General features: G+C 39.7%; 1 protein-coding gene across 1 annotated transcript; it reads left to right on the top strand.

Annotated features, from left to right (window-relative positions):
- The first annotated feature begins 184 nt into the window (after positions 1 to 184).
- LOC134798385 ((Lyso)-N-acylphosphatidylethanolamine lipase) lies at positions 185 to 17,840 on the top strand. Its single transcript, XM_063770801.1, has 9 exons — positions 185 to 304; positions 478 to 598; positions 2,402 to 2,449; positions 10,979 to 11,055; positions 13,373 to 13,579; positions 14,652 to 14,826; positions 15,386 to 15,658; positions 16,370 to 16,559; positions 17,586 to 17,840. Exons 2-9 carry the CDS (start codon positions 519 to 521, stop codon positions 17,823 to 17,825), a joined length of 1,290 nt encoding a protein of 429 aa, XP_063626871.1. The 5' UTR covers positions 185 to 304; positions 478 to 518; the 3' UTR covers positions 17,826 to 17,840.
- Positions 17,841 to 20,734: the final 2,894 nt, after the last annotated feature.

The raw sequence follows: 20,734 nt of genomic DNA, 5'->3' as shown, positions 1-20,734 counted from the left end.
ATTACGGTAATAAATTAATTTATACATTTATTTTTGGTATTAAACACAGCTCATGAATAAATGAGCATCTCTCAAAACTGGGCGTTTAAAGAAGTAGCTCGATCCAACCCACTGACAAACGTCAAAACTGACACTTTGTCATATGAAAAAGCGCAAATTTTTTCAGTCATTTATTTTGCGCATCGCATTGAAGTCAATAAAGTCGGCAGTATTATAAAAATTAAGCATTTTAGTGATATGGTTACTGGCTCACAAGCCACCACCAAATGGGTAGTGAACTGAATGTAACGACAAGCGAAACCAGGTGAGTTTTCTGAAATAAATTTATTGTTTATCATTTCATTTCGTCGGTAACGATTAGGGAATTTAGCAATTAATTGTATTGCACAACCTATATGATTGCAGGGATTGTATGTTATTAGTTTATCAATTCACGTTTGTTCATTGTTTCATGTTCATCACATTTCGGCTTCGTAGGTGTGCAGGCTGAATGTTCACTATCATACCCGCCGCCAGTAATGCCCGGGGCCCAGTTCTGTAAAAGCTGGAGCCTGTATGTCATCCACTTCATTTTTAACATCTTTATTATCTTTATGAGGTAATTTATAAGATTTATTCTTCATTTTTAATGAATTATTTTATCATCCTGTAATTTATGATAAATAATAATTTACAAAACCTTTAAAATAATACTAAGGTATCAAAGGTACTTTATACAATTTATAATTTAAAAAGATACTTTATTACAAACGATGGGCTCAAAACATTTAAAAAGATATAACATTAATAATGTATTCCATTGCATTACATCATCCATTTTTTCTAACATGTCAGTCAATTATTTATTTTTTGAATGTATTGTCTACATTTCAGATTATTTTAAGTCTTCAATGGGGATTGACAAGCAAGTTATCTATGAGTGTTGTGTGTGATTTGTTGGTGTTTGCTTGATTTTGTTTTTTTTTTATTAATTCTCCAATTTATTCAGTAATTTGGTTTAAATACTGATGATGATGATGCATTCCTGTTATCCCTCATTAGGGACATAGGGCTCGCAGAAGAATCCTCCATTTGTCGCTGTGTGTGGGCCCGGAAAATCAGGTTAATAGTCTGTTTAGGTATTAACTTCTTTGTCATCACATTCTTGTCAGGTATCTCTTAGGTATTAAAACAAATATAAACTTTACTTTCTAATCATATAAACACAGTGTTCACAACTACTTCATATGATCCACTCCACAAAGACCATAGTAATTTACTCTGATAACAAGAATAGGTATCTAATGCATCTAGTTTATTTTTTCCATTTTTTGTCCTACAAATCATTGTGGGTTATTAAGTTAATGCTGAATCATGGTTAACATGCATAACATGATTGTGGCTAGTCATAGCCTTTGGTTTTTGTTTTTAAATGATAGGTTTTTTTTGTCAATTAATATACTTTTTTTTGTGTTAATAGCCGGGCCCACACAGAGCGAGCATACGCGCGTGGCGATTTCCTCGCGCACAAAACGGCCAGTGTAAAAGTGCCTCGACCGAGGCGGCACGCGCGAGGCACGTCTACGCTGGCCGTTTTGTGTGCTATAATTCGTTTTTTTTTGCATTAGAAAAAAGATAAACAATCTTGATGTGTCTTTTCATTAAAAAACACGTTTTAAAAATAAGTCACGGCAAATATGTAACAATTAAGAATCTAATACAATCATTTATATTCTTCTGCTTTCATAAGTAATAGTTACTGATTAAAAAAAGTGTTTTTCAATTAAAAGACATATCAAGATTCCTTCTTTCTGATGCTAAAAAAAACGAACTATAGGAAATTGCCACGCGCGTATGCTCGTGGCAATTTCCTATTCGACCCGGCTAATCCCTTGTTTCCCAAAACACTATAAGTCCAAGGGATATCTATATAAAAAAATATACACTACAAAAATAAGCTCTATGAATATTGGCCACATAAATTTTTATGGATATTATGAATTTATATTTTGCATTTAATGTATAGAGTAGGAGTGGGAAGCAGCCCCATTTCCCATTGTGCTACTCCAAGGCATAAGTGTCATTTCATACTGTAAGCTTTAGTGCAGGTGTGTGTTATTACCAACATTTAAATAGATATATATATATCACAAAATTATATGATTTAGATCCATGTTATTTCACTGATATGTGTTAAAATTGTTAAATATCAAAGGGTGCCGTCAACGCCATCTAGCCGAGCATAGGCCAAAGGTGTGGCGCCATCTATCTGAGAATGACTTTATTTTTATTTTCGAGGCACGTTTTTTCTTTAGATATTATTCATCTTGTACTGACTTACATATGTCTTAATCTTTGCTATATCTGTATCCTATGCTTAATTTTGTCTCCATATCCATTAATGGTTATTTTTGTATTTCAGTGTAGTACGCAGGACATGGATTGGAAATATTATATCAATTATTTGGAAGTAAGATTTGTAACATGTTCCAGTTAGTGTCTGTAATATTTTATTTGCTTATTATTTATTTTAAATTATTGTGCTTATTATTAGCCGGGTCCACACAGGGCGAGCATACGCGCGAGGCAATTTCCTCGCGTACAAAACGGCCTGTGTAGACGTGCTTCGCGCGCGCCGCCTCGGCCGAGGCACTTCTACACTGGCCGTTTTGTGCGCGAGGTAATTGCCTCGCGCGTATGCTCGCTCTGTGTAGACCCGGCTAATTATCGTGCTTATTATTAAGTACGCATTTTATGTGTATTTATTTCAGCCTACATATATATTTTGTAGTTAGTCTTAGCTGGTACTGCCCTAGTTTAGTGGTATTGACTTGAGACTTATATAATAATACGTCTGTTTAGGTAACAAGGTAATTTTCTGTTATGTAGGCTCATTGCCATAGTAACTATCCTAAATATTTCGTTCAATTCAAGCTTAGAGGATATAACCAACGGAGACGCCATGTCTAAAATTTTCGGTACAAAATAGTCTGCCGTTTTTTGCGGGGGAGGGGCACATCAAATATATAGGTACGTCATGTCAGATAAACGTCAGTCCATACATATGGTTGACATGTGGTTGACCATTGGCCGCTGACGGGGCACGGCTGCTTCGGCTGGTACCTGTGTGAGAGGGTGGGAAGAGAGCCGACGACAGTGTGCCACCATTGTGATGGAAGAGCCGTGGACACGGCCCAACACACGCGCGAGATATGCCCTGCATGGGCGGAGCCTCGCGCTGCCCTGGCCGCGGCTGTGGGAGGAGACCTCTCACTGCCGGCGCTAATACGCCGTATGATCAGCAGTGAGGAGGCATGGTTGGCAGTGGCTTCCTTTAGCGTCACCGTTCTGACACAAAAGGAAACCGCAGAACGATCGCGCGAGGACGACGCAAACTCGCTTCCTCAGCGCCGAAGGAGGCCAGGTAGGCGGAGAAGAGCCTTCGCAGCAAGGATAATGCCGCCTTAACGGGAACCTGCGGGTGATGGGTCGGGAGTTCCATCACTCGCCTGAAGAGGTTTCGAGCTGGAAGGCCCTCAAGTGTTCCGAGGAGCCTTCAGCGGAGTAAGCTGCTAGAGCAGCCCCAAATGATGGGCTCGCAAGAGCAACGCCGACGGGGTATCGGAGGTCTACAATCGAGTTCCCGTAACCCCGCCAACAAAGCGCGCGGCGGAACACCCCAAGGGGTTTAGTCCGTGGAAGTCGGACATACCCACTGAGCTTCTCCCGGGCCAGTGGGATCCATAAAGGATTCCCCCTGGGTCATCAAAAAAAAAAAAAAAAAAAGTGGTTGACCATTGGCCGCCTATTTTCGACAGAGGGGAACGCCTGTTAATGGCGGCTCCATTGTTAATTACTCCGAGAATTCAAGGGTATAAATTTACAGTCAAGGTCCGTACAAATGTGTACACTACCTTATTGCCTAGAAATTATTGTGTATGTACATACTTACATATTTTTGGCCCTTTATCCATATCGATATTTTAGACCCTGACCGTATCTATAAATAAGTAAGTACTTACATTGAATTTATAAATAGAACAAAACCAACATATTTTCTTACCTACTTAATTTTTTTTTGGGCAATTAATTTAAGATTTAGTATTATTACTACTATAATTACTTAGTTAATAGCATTGTGTAATAGGGCTATTTAATTATTCGTATCAAAAATAACTTCAGCCAAGGTTGTAGTTGTAACACTGAAAATCAATCCACAACTGTAATCAAGTAATCATTGGAAGTTTTTCATTGTATACTCAAGAGCAATAAAAAAGTCACTTTGTGTAAAAAAAACACATAAGGTGAGGTGACCCTTTCCCATTGCACTTGTGTGTATATTTAACAAAAAACGTATTACGTCATGTAAATTGCACTGACCTTGGAAACTTGTGTTATTTATTGTATCTACGTCTTTTATACCAAACGGTGACAAGTAATTCGATCCAAGGTCAAATTTAATCATACCTTGATTAGTAGGTACCTACGGAACACACTAGAATATGCTCTACACTGTAGAATCTACATCAAAGAGAATTTGAAATAGAGACGTAATCAAAGTAAATTTTGTAGTCACAGTAAATTTACTGCTATCTTACGACTTCGGACTACAAAAATAATAGTCATTTTGGTACCAAAACTGATGTATGGAGTGAGGACTCTTCCTCTTTTTCCTCGCGTTATCCCGGCATTATGCCACGGCTCATGGGAGCCTGGGGTCCGCATGATAACAAATCCCAAGAATTGACGTAGGCTCTAGTTTTTACGGAAGCGACTGCCATCTGATCTGACCTTCCAAACCGGAACTAGGCCTTATTTGGGATTAGCCCGGTTTCCTCACGATGTTTTCCTTCACCGAAAAGCGACTGGTAAATATCAACTGATATTTCGTACATAAGTTCCGAAAAACTAATTTAATTGGTACGAGCCGGGGTCTGACCCCGCTTTTACCGGTAGGTATAGGCCACCAGCGCTTTTAATGGAGTGAGGACTCTATGCTTTCTATAATTCTCTATGACCTAGTGTACCTATTTGTAGTTATCTTATACACACAATGATCCTTTGTATGAATGAATGCATCGATAAGTAGACGGACTTGACTAGGTACCTATTGCACCAAAGTACAATGAAGATGATTCACCCATTACGTTGTAATCAGACGGAACAAAGATTACTTGTGCAATAAAATGATATCATAAATTAGTTTATTATTTTATTTTATTTTTATTTGAAAAATGTTTACATGATATGTTTTGGACTTCCGGCATGTGGTTGACATACCTATTTTGTATACAGATTTTAGCACAGGATTATGGTCTAGTATATTATATACTGTTTAACAAGCGTATATTTGTAGGGAATTGTTAATATCAGAATTCAAAAGTGGTTTGGATTTTAGTCTACCATAAAAATGAATTCTACATACTTATTTATAACTACTTAGTGGTTCTGTGAAGTGTAGACTTCGCGAATTCCTATGACTCCGTCATAATTAAATAATTTCACGAGAAATTACGACCTGCAGAGGAAAACAGCCGGACATACGAAAGCTTTTTCGGCCAAGCTGAAACCATTGAGAAATATAGTAAGAATAGAGTGCTCACTCCATATATCAGTTTTGGTACCAAAACGACTATTATTTTCGTAATCGACATCTAGAATCGAGTAGCGGAATTATCAGTACCGCTACTCGATACTAGATGTCCCTCGTGTGGCGACTCACGAAAATTGTATTGAACAACAATTTACAACTAATATTAGTAGCAAAAGGAGTAAAAAATAGAGTTCCGGTTAATCCGGTTATAATATTAGCTGAAAATTGTTGAGCATTAGACTTTTCGGTCGCCGCAACATCTATTGTCAAGTAGCAGTGCTGATAATTCCGTTACTCGATGCTAGATGTCGACTACGAAAATAATAGTCGTTTTGGTACCAAAACTGATATATGGAGTGAGCACTCTATGTACTTTTTTCTTTGTGCTGAAACGAACACACGTCGCGCTTCGCGCCCGGTCATTAAAAATCAGCAATCCAGTGTAACTGGTTTATTAGTTTGTTCGAAATATTCCATTCAAAGTAGTGCGTCAATAATACCTAGGACCGCAACAGGTGCAGTTTAAAAATAGTCCCCACGGCTAAATCTGATCGCTTATCTAGATTGCTTGATGGCTGCCCATAAACCCAACCCCACTGCTTACGCGAGGTAACTAGCACCGCTGACATATGCCGTTAACGTAGACCTTATTGTGTGTGATATGAGGTTTATATTGGCTTATTTTGTTTGGTAGTTACAAAATCACTTTAAATAGAACCCGTGTATAAATAACTGCAGTTTAAGGTACCTACTAGCGTTATCCCATAGACCAGAGGGGCTACCGCGAAAACCGAAATTCGCAAATTGCGGGGATCTTACTCTTTTACTCCAATGAAGGCGTAATTAGAGTGACAGAGAAAAATGCCCGCAATTGACGATTTTCGGTATTGGCGGTAGCCCTACAGTGGTCGGCAACCTTTTAGCAGCCAAGGGCCACATAGTAGTTAACGAAGTTGACGCGGGCCGCACTTTGGTAATATTTGTGACTTTAGCAGACATTATCGTTTGTCAATATTACATACAAAATAGCCAGGGAGGGTCGCGGGCCGCAAGCGAGAAGTTCGCCGCCTGTTACCGACCGCTGCCATAGACGAATTCATTAATGATGACTGATATTTATTCATTTTAGAAACGTATATTATATATAGTGTCCGACCGAAGGTTCGGTTTCGGTTTCGGCCAGTTTCGGCCAAAAAATCATGTTTCGGCTGTAGTTTCGGTTTCGGCCAAAAAACGGCCGAACCTTTCGGCCGGGCCGAAACTTACGAAATGGTACTTCGGACAAAGACCAAAAGTTGGGGAATAAGTATAAAGGACAACAATATTAATACCTGCATATACTGATTCATGTACAGTAGGTACATGTAGGTACAGAAATTAATTGGTTTATTATAAAACACGATTCCACTAATGAGGGCGCCATATATTAGACGGTCGACGCAGTTTTAAGAGGCTGTCAACACCTATAACGCGCACACTGTCTAATTGTATCGGAGTGAATGAGATAGCACTGTCGCACGTAGCAGTTATCCGAATATCAGCTCGGCCCGAGTCGAACGATGTCTTTTTCGCTCTTATTCAGTCGTTTTCCTATCTACCTGTAATGGCAAATTTTAAGCGAGGCTAATAAAGGCTGCGCTCAACTAGTTCCGCAAAGTTGATTTTCTCAATAGTTAATATTATGCGATGCTGAACAGCTGACTATTGATTAAAACGAAGAAAAAACCCTTAAAAGTGTCCCCAGTACAGGTTTTCATACGAATGCTCGACCTTAGCCTCACTTTTTACCTCAAATTACCATTGGTTTGTGTTCCACATGTCCTCTACTTCAGCTTAGCCTTTGGCCTCGCTGCGCCATGCTCGGCCTGTGGTCTCGCTTTTTAATACAATGGACAATGGTTGAAGTCTGTGCTCAACTTACTTATCCTGAAGCCTGAAGCACGGCTTTGACTTCGCATGAAAGTTCGCCTCACTGGGGCACTTCGGACTTTTAGGCCCAGGTGAATTCCGGTACCCGGCCTTGCGATATTGTTAACAAAAAATTTCGCGCTCGCTGCGCTCGCGTTTTTGGTTGGGTTTTTGGTTGACCCTGTATCTACATGTTAGCTTGACTGGTGAATGAATAGAGTTAGACCAAGAAAATTCTTCAATGATTTTGATAGCATACGCAGTGCAACTAGTGCAAATGTTATTTATACGTCATAATTTCATAGAAGTTTAGCGTTTAAAATAACACTTGCACTGCGTGTGTTATCAAAATCGTTGCAGAATTATCTTGGTTTAACTCTAGTAATTTTCTTAAAAAACTGCTTAAGTAACATCAATTTCAAGGACATTGGGTGTTGACAGCGCCATAATGTGTGTAAAAGCGGTTTTATGACATTTTTTCAACGATTTTAGCAAGTCTACAAAAGTTTCGGTTTCGGTTTCGGTTTCGGCCGAAACTAGAGCCAAAGCCGAACATTCGGTTTCGGTTTCGGTTTCGGCAAAAAAACATGTTTCGGTCGGACACTAATTATATATAGTATACCTAAAGTCAGTAAGAAGAAAGTTAGTGTTAATAACAGTGTTATTATGCCTATCGATTCCTTTTCTTTAGAAGATCAAAAGCTTCTTAAAGGTCAAGGGTAGGTTAGGGTAGGAGAAACACAACACTACAACTTTAGAAAAAAAAGAGCCATAAAAACTGTATAATATACATATAAGCATGAATGACTTAGCTTGATTTATTAGCTGCTTTGTTACTGCACACCGTTGTATGGGGACCTTGCACTTTGAGACTATGCGCTGAAACTTGGCACAGTTGATTCTTAGCTGGTCTTGAGCAGATACAGACCGGGAGCCGTCGAGAGCCACTTCTCATTTAGTGAGGGGGGAGGGGGAAAGTTCGACGCTGCCGCGCTTCACTTGGAGCAACATTTCTCTAAAACTATACCTATTAGGGAATGTAATATATCATTTTCGGATAAATTAAGGATGAGGAATCTAGTTTTGGAACAAAAACAATGCACTTTCTAACAAAAAAAAAACATAAAGTAGAAAAGACTAAAAAACGTATTTTTGATTTTTTCATAATTACCAATTTTTTTTTAAAGTGTAGCAGGAATCTGAAAACAAAATATACAATCGTAAAGCTACACTTATTACGTTTAAGAAAATATATAGTTTAATATACAAAACTGTTGATAAATGGGAGATAAAAAATAATATTAAGCGTGGGTCAGAGTGATCTCAATACAAAATATTATGAATGTGGGAAAGTTACTTATAATTTGTTCTACAATCGTTTATTTTTCTTGTTTTTCGTAAATAACTCGTAAACGGTAGCCCACAGCAAAAAATATCTTTTACGTAAATAATCTGTTTCAGATTTCTTATAAAATAAGTACTACTGTTTTTCGGTACCATCAATATTAAAAAAAATATTGAAGGGAGAAAATAAATACTTAGGTCCCCTTTTTTAGTCATTCGTAAATACCTCGTAAACGAAGGCCAATAGCAAAAAAATTTTTAGTACATGAATAATTTACATAAAATTTCCTACAAAAAAGGTCATTCGAACTTTTTCGCTAGGATCAATATTAAAAACGATATTAAAGAGAGAAAATAAATTCTAAGGTCCCCTTTTTAAATATTGATCCTAGCGAAAAAGTTTGAATAACCTTTTTTGTAGGAAATTTTATGCTAATTATTCTTGTGTTAAAATATTTTTTGCTATTGGACATCCTTTACGAGTTATTTACGAATGACTAAAAAAGAGGACCTTAGTATTTATTTTCTCCCTTCAATATTTTTTTTAATATTGACCTTAGCGAAAAAAAGGAGCACTTATTTTATAAGAAATCTGAAACAGATTATTTACGTAAAAGATATTTTTTTGCTGTGGGCTACCGTTTACGAGTTATTTACGAAAAACTAAAAAATAAACGATTGTAGAACAAATTATAAGTAACTTTCCCACATTCATAATATTTTGTATCGAGATCACTCTGGCCCACGCTTAATATTATTTTTTATCTCCCATTTATCAAGAGTTTTGTATAATAAACTATATATTTTCTTAAACGTAATAAGTGTAGCTTTACGATTGTATTTTTTGTTTTCAGATTCCTGCTACACTTAAAAAAAAAATTGGTAATTATGAAAAAATCAAAAATACGTTTTTTAGTCTTTTCTACTTTATGCTTTTTTTTTGTTAGAAAGTGCATTGTTTTGGTTCCAAAAAAAAATTCCTCATCCTTAATTTAACCGAAAATGATATATCACATGCCCTAATAGGTACAGTTTTACAGAAATGTTGCTCCAAGTGAAGCGCGGCGGCGTCGAACTTCCCCCCCTCCCCCCCACTAAATGAGACGTGGCTCTCGAGGTCTCCCGGTCTGTATCTGCTCATGACCAGCTAAGAATCAACTGTGCCAAGTTTCAGCGCATAGTCACAAAGTGCAAGGTGTCGTGCAGTAACAAACTAGCTATTATATATTTACTAACGCTGTATTTAAGGCCCATTAGCATGTCAACTAAAATATTAATTAATTTTCGTGTTTTTTTTCTATTTTAAATGTGTATCACACTGGTTTAAACTTTCACGATTTGTGTATGTTGTGAAAATCACATTTCTTATATTTTATTGATTTTGCCCCATTACACCTGCCCCAACACGTAATAATATATAAACAGTTATGTTACAAACAATTCGAACGATTACTTACTTTATTGCGCGAGGATAAAGCATACAATCGAATGAATTTTCCAATGCAACATAAGTTTGTTTTGTTACACGTGGTGGAGCAGAGATAAGGTCATTATTATCACCAAATTTAAGAGGCTTCTTCGTAATAAAAGAGAAAAAAAACCTCTTCGCGCCAGGATTTTTTTTTTCTAATGTTTATCCGCAAAGCCATTGGCTCTTGTGATGGTGCTAGATAGTAGACACTACACTAGCTAGAGAGTCTAGATTCTCGGCGAGAACCTACTTAGTGTCCAACCTAAACCGGATTGTTTGTCGAAACCGAAGGTTCTGTTGTGCTCTAGCAAAGAGAATTTGAAATAAAGGAACATTGTCAAAGTAAATTATGTCTAATTTCTCTTTGACTCTAGTTACGTTCGAAACCGAACCTTCGGCCGAAACATATTTTTTATGCCGAAACTGGACGTGTCTCGTCGAGTATTAACAGGCTTTAAGAATCAGTGTATAAAACAGCTAGGCAGATAAATACCACTCGACACGAAGCCGACTCCATGACAGCGGTAGAGCGCAAAATATTATAAGTACACAGTACACTACTAAGTTCCGCGGTGCGCCATGCGATCGCATGTCCTAGGGCCTTCCTCTCAAAAACAGTCTTTTAGTTTTTCTTGTTGACTTTTGTAATTATAACATGTAAAATATATGTACTTGTGTTGCAGTTGGACGGGCAGTTGGTTCAGCTGGACGCGCCAGTCCGACACGATGCTACGAAATGTTGAGAAGAAAATATTGTCATGTGAGACCTTTTGGCTTTTTTTTACGAGAATAGTTATTATTTTATAGGTATCTTTTCTGTAACGCAGCATGCGTTTCCACCAGAGATGTTCGAGGTACCTGAGCGGTGCGAGTATGTGTAGCGGGCTCTTTTTAAATAGGTAAGTGAGCGGGGTGCGGTGAGCGAAGGCGGAGCTGTTAAATGTTTTTCGCTCGCGGCCGTACCTCTCAACACATTCCACGCTCACATCCTTCCCATGTTTTGTATGTACAAAAGCCTCGCTCCGCTCTCCGCTGAGCTGTTCCCACTAGAGCTGCGCTGAGCGAGGATAGGTAAATGAAGTGTTTCTATTGGTTCGCTTACTAGGGAATGCAATCTCGATCTCGCAATTTCGATATCTCGCGAGATCTCGCACGAATTTTCGAGATTCAATCTCGTTGACAGGAAATCTCGATTTTAGCAATCTCGGTCGAGATCTCGATTAATATTTTCGAGATCTCGAACGAGATTGAAAGATTCATCCGTATGAATTACTTTGTTTTGAGTAATCATTTTGACCTTATGGTTCATGTTGTTCAGGCAGTGCTATTGTGTGCGGCCGGCTTTAACTGGTGATAAAAGCACTGTGGCGCGCTCTGTGCGGAAAAATCGGACGAACTTAACGTACCCAGTCACAATTATTAATATTTTTTGCTTGCTTACCCTACATTTTATTGTAAGTTGCTGTGTGCTTGTCAAAAATATCAACTAAGCATGTTACTGCCTCTGCTTACAATTTTGTAAAATTAAAAATAATTATTACCACTATTTCATAATTACATGCAAATTAGGGCTACAAACGTTTTTAGGGTTCCGTACCCAAAGGGTAAAACGGGACCCTATTACTAAGACTTCGCTGTCCGTCCGTCCGTCCGTCCGTCTGTCTGTCACCAGGCTGTATCTCACGAACCGTGATAGCTAGACAGTTGAAATTTTCACAGATGATGTATTTCTGTTGCCGCTATAACAACAAATACTAAAAACAGAATAAAATAAAGATTTAAATGGGGCTCCCATACAACAAACGTGATTTTTGACCAAAGTTAAGCAACGTCGGGAGTGGTCAGTACTTGGATGGGTGACCGTTTTTTTTTTTGCATTATGGTACGGAACCCTTCGTGCGCGAGTCCGACTCGCACTTGCCCGGTTTTTTTTAACAAATGTAGTTTTTTATTAATTTTTTTTTGTAGATTGATTTTAAATGTTTATTGTTGTTGTTATTGTTAAATGTTGATTCATTTTTTGTTTTTATCTTCAAAATAAAACATGACGTACTCTACATAAGTAGTATATTATATGGAATTCTTAGAGATTTTTGTTCAAGATAACACATTTTTAATTACTTTGTCAAATCTCGATCTCGAAAGTGTGACAGTCGAGATCTCGAAACACCCTATCTCGATTCAGATTTTTCGTACTAGATCTCGAATCGCCAATCTTGGTGCGAGATTGCATTCCCTATTCGCTACGCATCCTCGCACATCTCTGGAAACGCAGCCTAAAGCTTCTTCCTAGCTTACGGTGCGACACCGATACAACAGTTTCAGTTAGCTGTTGATGTTGTGTGTGTTGTTACGTTAATAGCCGGGTCCACACAGAGCGAGCATATTACGCGCGAGGCAATTTCGTCACGCACTAAACGGCCAGTGTATAGAAGTGCCTCGGCCGAGGCGGCGCGCGCGAGGTTCGTCTACACTGGCCGTTTTGTGCGCGAAGATATCGCATCGCGCGTATCCTCGCTCTGTGTGGACCCGGCTAATCAAGGAACTTCGATAATCTTATCTTCGTCCTCTGCGGTTAGCGTTGTCCGATAAAAGTGCTCATAATTGCGAGATTGGATTATTATTATATCTTATTCACACAAAGATAAACAGAAATAACTGATACCTACATAAATAGACTAATAACCTTTAATAACTAGGCGGAAGTCTATTGCAAGATTTGCAAGGTTTACTACACACGGTGCTTGAATTTCGCATCATGTGCCGCTATAGCAATGTCAAGTACAATACCTACTTCTAACAAAATATCATACTTTAGCCCTTAGAACATCATCATCCTCCTAGCGTTTGTCCCGTACAGTGACGGGGTCCGCTTTCCTACTTTTCTCCTTCTACTTCGCTCTATCCTGGACATCGGTTTCCGCTAACCCACAACCAACAGGCATTTACTTGAGCCCTTGAGGAACACGCGTAATTAATATAACGCGCTATCCTAAACCTTATTGAAATGCATGAAGTTCTATTATTATATAAAAATCAAGAACCCACAAAATTAATAAGGCTTACCTCCTTACCAGGTCTGAAGACAGCATACAAGCGGTTTTATGTGGACATCGGTTCCGTGGTAGGGCAGAGCGACAGGATATGGACCATCTCCTTGAACGACGAGGCGCCGGCCACGCCTCTAGTGATGCTGCACGGGATGGGCGCCGGCGTGGCGCTGTGGTGCCCCAACCTTGATGTCCTGGCCGCTAACAGGCCGGTGTACGCCATCGACTTGCTGGGTAAGACAGCAGTTCTCCATGGTGGGACAGGATATGGACCATCTCCTTGAACGACGAGGCACCGGCCACGCCTCTAGTGATGCTGCACGGGATGGGCGCCGCCGTGGCGCTGTGGTGCCCCAACCTTGATGTACTGGCCGCTAGTAGGCCGGTGTACGCTATCGACTTGCTGGGTAAGACAGCAGTTCTCCATGGTGGGACAGGATATGGACCATCTCCTTGAACGACGAGGCGCCGGCCACGCCTCTAGTGATGCTGCACGGGATGGGAGCCGCCGTGGCGCTGTGGTGCCCCAACCTTGATGTACTGGCCGCTAGTAGGCCGGTGTACTCTATCGACTTGCTGGGTAAGACAGCAGTTCTCCATGGTGGGACAGGATATGGACCATCTCCTTGAACGACAAGGCTTATCTCCTTACCAGGTCTGAAGACAGCATACAAGCGGTTTTATGTGGACATCGGTTCCGTGGTAGGGCAGAGCGACAGGATATGGACCATCTCCTTGAACGACGAGGCGCCGGCCACGCCTCTAGTTATGCTGCATGGGATGGGCGCAGGCGTGGCGCTGTGGTGCCCCAACCTTGATGTCCTGGCCGCTAATAGGCCGGTGTACGCCGGTGTATGAGACAGAGCGACGAGATATGAGTGAATTGCAAAAAAAGTGTAGTTTCCACAATCAGAAATGTCTCTAACATTAAAATATCTGTAAATAAATAAATATTGGTCATACAATAATTTTAAACACTCTTGCATATAGAGTAACTCAAATGCTGACAGGAATTTTACACTTTTACGGTAAAACATTGCTTCAAGTATTTAAAAAATAAAAAAAACGAATGTGTTATATTTTTTCTCCCATACAAAATCCCTATGTACTCGCAACACTCCACTGTAATAAAAATTCATAACTTTTGTGTAAACTGGCTCCGCGTGTTTTTTTAAATGACGTATTTTATACAAACAAAAACTATGTCGTCGTAAATTATTTAATCTTCATCTTGGTCGATCCTTTTTGTAGGTGCAATTATGTTGTTATTTCATGAGAAGTCGTAACGTTTATGTAATTACCATAGGCTTCGGTCGCAGCTCCCGCCCGAAGTTCTCAACGGACGCGGACAAGGTGGAAGCGCAGTGGGTGGAGTCCGTGGAGGAGTGGCGGCGGGAGGTCAACATCCGACAGTTCATCTTGCTGGGGCACAGCCTCGGCGGGTACATCGCCACGGCGTACGCGCTTAAATACCCTGAGAGGTAAATAACATAACCAGCCTATTTACGTCCTACTGTATATATATACTCTCGTTATATTATGGTCTACAGCTACACTATCATATCAACTGACAATTAGTAAACTTTATTGCAAAAACTATGAGACAAATTAAATTATTTTAATGAAAATATTTGAAATTGTTTCTTTTTAAGTAGAAACATTACTATATAAATTCAAAACTAAAATAAATGTCTTATACGAAAGAAAAAGTGACCAAGACCTCCAGTGCCCGAGGCTGGAATCGAACCATTGTCTCTGCAAGCAAGATGCCTAAAACCGCAAGGCCACCCGGGTAAAGGGGCCCACTGATTAACAGTCCGCCGGACGGTATCGGCTTGTCAGTTGTTCGGAACTGTCCAAATTTTGTTCTAACTGACAGGCCGATACCGTCCGGCGGACTGTTAATCAGTGGGCCCCTTAATAGCGGCATGGGTCGATTTTTCCCTCGTATTTCGCCACCTCTAGGGTATAACAGTATGGTTCTTACCCCCTATCCGAATTAACTCAATAAATCTTCACCCGAATTCATTTCTTTTCTAGAGTACAACACCTTATCCTGGCCGACCCTTGGGGCTTCCCCGAAAAACCCGCGAATGTGCACGAAAAGTACCAGATCCCCCTCTGGGTCCGCGCAGTCGCCACAGCCGTATCCCCCCTCAACCCGCTATGGGCAGTGCGCGTTGCCGGCCCGGCCGGGAAGTGGCTCATTAGCAAGACGAGGCCGGACCTGTCCAGGAAATACCTGAACTTTGTGCCCGACGCGGAGACGGTTATACCGGATTATATACACCAGTGCAACACGCAGACTCCTAGGTATGGCGATGGCGATATTAGCTTTTATATAACATCAATAATCTTGATACATTTTTCGGATACATCAGTCGCCATCAGATTGATCGAAGCAGATACAAATAGGTATATTATACCTATAAACACAAAATTATTGTTTATAGGTGTAATATACCCTTTGGCCGCAGGCTTTTTAAGTCGATGAAAAGTCAATAATGACATATCTGTCATTTTATTACCGTAAACTTCTTCATCATTGGCTACCATGCCAAACATTGTCTGGCTTGAAAAAACAGTCATCAAATAGCTGTCTATGTCGCATTCCATTAAAAGGCCACCCTTTTCCCATTATTAGGAGTTAGATATAGATAGTTTGGTAGAGTATCCCTGTTTTTTTTTTCAAACCAGGCAAAGTTTCGCATGGTAGGCAATGTTGAGGAAGTTTACGTTACCTAAAAGTGATTAGGTAAAGTTTTAAAATGTATTCTTATCTTTTCTGTACAAGAGATTGTGTAAAGTTACGCTTAAGATCGGTTTTCCTAGGATAGCGGTGCCGTCATATAGCGGCCGTCTCCATACTAAATAATACGGCTAAATATGGATGTCGTAGTATTTGTATGGAGACGGCCGCTATATGACGGCACCGCTATCCTAGGAAACTAGAGCATTAGACTCTTTCCGACACATACACTAGTTCTTAATGGACTAAATAGGTATTTTGAATTTTATTTCCAGTGGTGAAAGCGCGTTCCACACATTAATGCACGGCTTCGGCTGGGCAAAGAACCCGATGGTGAAGCGAGTGTCCAAACTGGACGCGAACCTTCCCGTCACCGTGTTGTATGGCAGCCGGTCTTGGGTGGACAACAGCACGGCCCAGGTGCTGGCGGATCAGCGGCAGAGCCCTCAAAACACGTTCGTGCAAGTAAGTGCCGACTCTATGTCTTTAGCAATAAGGTTGCTGTGTCACTGTCCTGTATAGCAGGCGCTTCTGGGTGAACTAATGTACGGCTTCGGCTGGGCAAAGAACCCGATGGTGAAGCGAGTGTCCAAACTGGACGCCAACCTTCCCGACACCGTGTTGTATGGCAGCCGGTCTTGGGTGGACAACAGCACGGCCCAGGTGCTGGCGGACCAGCGGCAGAGTCCTCAGAACACTTTCGTCCAAGTAAGGGTCGACTCTATGTCTTTAGCAATAAGGTTGCTGTGTCACTGTCCTGTATAGCAGGCGCTTCTGGTGAACTAATGTACGGCTTCGGCTGGGTAAAGAACCCGATGGTGAAGCGAGTGTCCAAATTGGACGCTAACCTTCCCGTCACCGTGTTGTATGGCAACTGGTCTTTGGTGGACAACAGCACGGCCCAGGTGCTGGCGGACCAGCGGCAGAGCCCTCATAACACTTTTGTGCAAGTAAGTGTCGAATTCATGTAAATAGTATTTAAACTTTTGAACGCCAAGAACACCTAAAGTCGTCCTTGCTAGTCGTGCCCACCGCGCCATGGACAACCATAGGTGTTATACATACGCGGTCACAGTAACTTTCTCACTTTCAAGTACCTAAGCTTTACATTAAGTAGCTCGCTTGCGCCCGGGACCTTGGCGTTTCAGTGACGTTTTTGTTTATAACGTAAAGTATTCAAAGGGTTGAGGTCGCGAGGGACACCGTCACGTACGGCGATCTTTAGGTGGGCAGCGGCGGATTGTTGACTCTATGCTTATAGTGAAAAGATCGCAAGCTAGATTTCTTGCTTATATCAGTTCTGTTTAGGCACTATAGTCATATCTTGAGTACATCCGAAATCTTCGCGTCATATCGACGGCTTAAACTAGAGATACGGGCCGGAAGTCCTTTTCCATAATAATGATATTAAATTATGCAATTAATCGGATCCCTTTCTATGGAAATTACCAATTGACCACACATCTCCATATTCTCCATTACCTATTATAGGTGATCAACGGTGCCGGCCACCACGTGTATTTAGACAAGCCCGAGCTCTTCAACAAGTACGTGCTCGAAGCGTGTGCTCGCACCGACGGACCCACAAACCCTTCCAGACTTGCGATCGAGCCAGCGAGACCCGAAAACCAGCCAGCGAGACTCGCAATCGAACCAGCGAGACCCGAAAACGAGCCGGCGAACCCCGAGCGGGCCAGCGACGAGCGAGCGCCCAACAACACGGCTTCTTGATCGTAGGTATCTGTACTGCTAAACACGGAGTGAGTGATTCAAAGTGGTTATTTGCTTAATTGTATCCTGATTACCGGTATATGCATAGTTAAAGAAACTAACTGTAACTGTTATGCAGATATTACTTTGCAATGAAATCCGGTAGCCAGGAGGAAAATCGGGTGCTGAAAATACTGTAATTTTTAACAGTTTGACGTCCATGTAGGGGCCTGTAAAGAGGCAGAGCTGTGCTTTAAGATTTGTAATTGTATTATGCCGTATTGAGCCTAAATGTTGCAATTTGAGAGATCATTTACAAAGGCTGTCGTTGAAATTTGAATCTTCATGCTGACATTAAGGTTTATTTAAATATTTTTTATAAGTACTTTAATGCATTAGCATTGGTAAGTACCTATTGCTTGGAAATTGTGTCTTGATTGTGACGAATTAGACAATTTAAATAATAATAGTGTAGTTATCGACTACGGGCCACTATTCGCCAATCTTTCCTTATGATACGAAACTACACTATACAATGAGGTGGGCACTCTTCGCTGGACTAGGCATGCTAGAATATTGATAGGTATATTATTGAATATAATTTAATAGACGCAGGGCATTGACGACACTTTACGTGTTTTTTCCCTAATAAACATCCTGAGGACTAGTTGCACCAACCACTGTTAGCGGCCTGATCAACGTCACTCAGCAGTGAACTATGAAACTTCTATACAATAAAATTTATATACGCTTTAACAGTGACAGACGGTTTGGTGCAACTGACTCTTAGAATTAGACCAAGAAAAGTCTGCAGCGATTTTGATAGCCCACGCAGTGTAAGTGTTATTTAAACGTCCAACTTCTATGAAATTATGACATATAAATAACAGTTGCACTGCGTGGGCTATCATGATCGCTGCAGACTTTTCTTGGACTAACTCTATATATATATATATAACTACATCTAAGATCTTTCGAGTAACTGCGACGAAATGTTGTCATTGTAAGATAATCTTTGATTCTTAGAAAATAGTGTTCTTTACTAATAGAACTATTCCTACAATACCTTGCATACAACTTGGGAATGCAATCTCGATCTCGCAATTTCGAGATCTCGCACGAATTTTCGAAATCTCGTTGACAGGAAATCTCGATTTTAGCATCTTGGTCGAGATCTCGAACGAGATTGAAAGATTGATCCGTGTGAATTACTTTGTTTGAGTAATCTTTTAGACCTTACATTCATGTTGTTCAGGCAGTGCTATTGTATGCGGCCGGCTTTAGCTGACGATAAAAGCACTGTACTGTGCCACGCTCTGTGCGGAAAAATCGGACGAACTTAACGTACCCAGTCATAATTATTTACAAATTTGGCTCGCTTACCTTACATTTTTTTGTTAGTTGCTGAGTGCTTGTCAAAAATATCAACAAAGCATGTTACTCTGCTTACAATTTTGTATAAATAAAAATAATTATTACCACTATTTCATAATTACATGCAGATTAGAGCTACATATAATTATATATTTTTTTTTTAATAAAAGTAGGTTTTTTATTAAATGTTGATAATTTGTTATCTTTATCTTCAAAATAAAACATGACGTACTAAATCAGTAGTATATATACGGAATTCTTCGAAATATTTGCTCAAAATAAACATTTTTAATTACTTTGTCAAATCTCGATCTCGAAAGTGTGACCGCCGAGATCTCGAAACACCCTATCTCGATTCAGATTTTTCGTGCGAGATCTCGAATCGCCAATCTGGGCGCGAGATAAGATTCCCTACATACAACGTGTTTAACTCTTCTTGACCAAATAATAGTATAAATAAAAAGAAGTAAAGTGTACGTAAAAGTTGCCTTATTTAATTTAATAACCTGCAAACACTTATAATAATATTATATTGTCTCTGTATTTCAGAACTTTCACATAATATTAAGATGTAAGAGTTTAGTTTAGAAGTAATACTAATAGTTTACTGGAGTGTTTATACGACATTTTAATAATATTAACATGTATACGAACAACTCTAACAACACTGCCGGTCTAAAACTGTAAACATCTTAAATTTTATAAAATTATGTCTATTTATAATTGTTGATATTGCAGACATTTCATGTAGAATTTTATCCAGTTGTATAAAAAAAACACTGAAATGTAATATGAAAGCAAATAAATTAATAGGTGTAAAACTATACATAGTATATTGCCGATGTATTATATACGCTCTCACCTCCCTAGTGCAAGAGAAAACTTAACTTTTAGAATATTAAGTGTGAATTTGAACCGTTCTTAATGTAACAAACACTAAATTTGTTAGATTTGAGTTGTTGTTTAATGTTAGAAGAGGTCACTAATTTTAAAATAAGGATTATATCCCCGTGTTGGCGGCTTGTGTAGAGAGAGGCCACGCACATAAACCGTGTATGTATATGTATAGACAGAACGTCAGCGCCATTTTTAATTTAACCTTTTCGCCGCCATTGACTTGATATAAAGTCTGTACATTTAGTGCCTGACACGCCACGACTTGATATGTTATACGGGTTGTTTACTTATTGTTTACGTGCAATTTGTGGCTTGACGTCAATGACACTGTATAGTTCGTGTCAAGATGACGCGCAGATTTGTCAAATATATAACCTTTAATTACATGACAATACGAGTGAAAACACGCGTCTTCGTGAATGACACGATCTATATTACTTCATTGATGTGGCGGCGAAAAGGTAAAAATTCTTACCCATACTATTATTACTCGTGTGTGAAATTCCATATAGCCTTTCTTTAAATTGCGAAACTTATACACAGTAAACTACTCGTTTGTAAGGTTTATGATGTCACATCCATGGGTCTAGGGGTATTATAATTTGTTGCCATATATTGTTACATTAATCCTTGAAATCTAAATCTCCTCTTTCCCAGAT

This window comes from Cydia splendana, chromosome 16, assembly GCF_910591565.1.
Source record: "Cydia splendana chromosome 16, ilCydSple1.2, whole genome shotgun sequence".
NCBI classification, from domain to species: domain Eukaryota; kingdom Metazoa; phylum Arthropoda; class Insecta; order Lepidoptera; family Tortricidae; genus Cydia; species Cydia splendana.
Note: the sequence above shows the minus strand (reverse complement) of the source record. Positions and strands in the feature narration are given on the sequence as shown.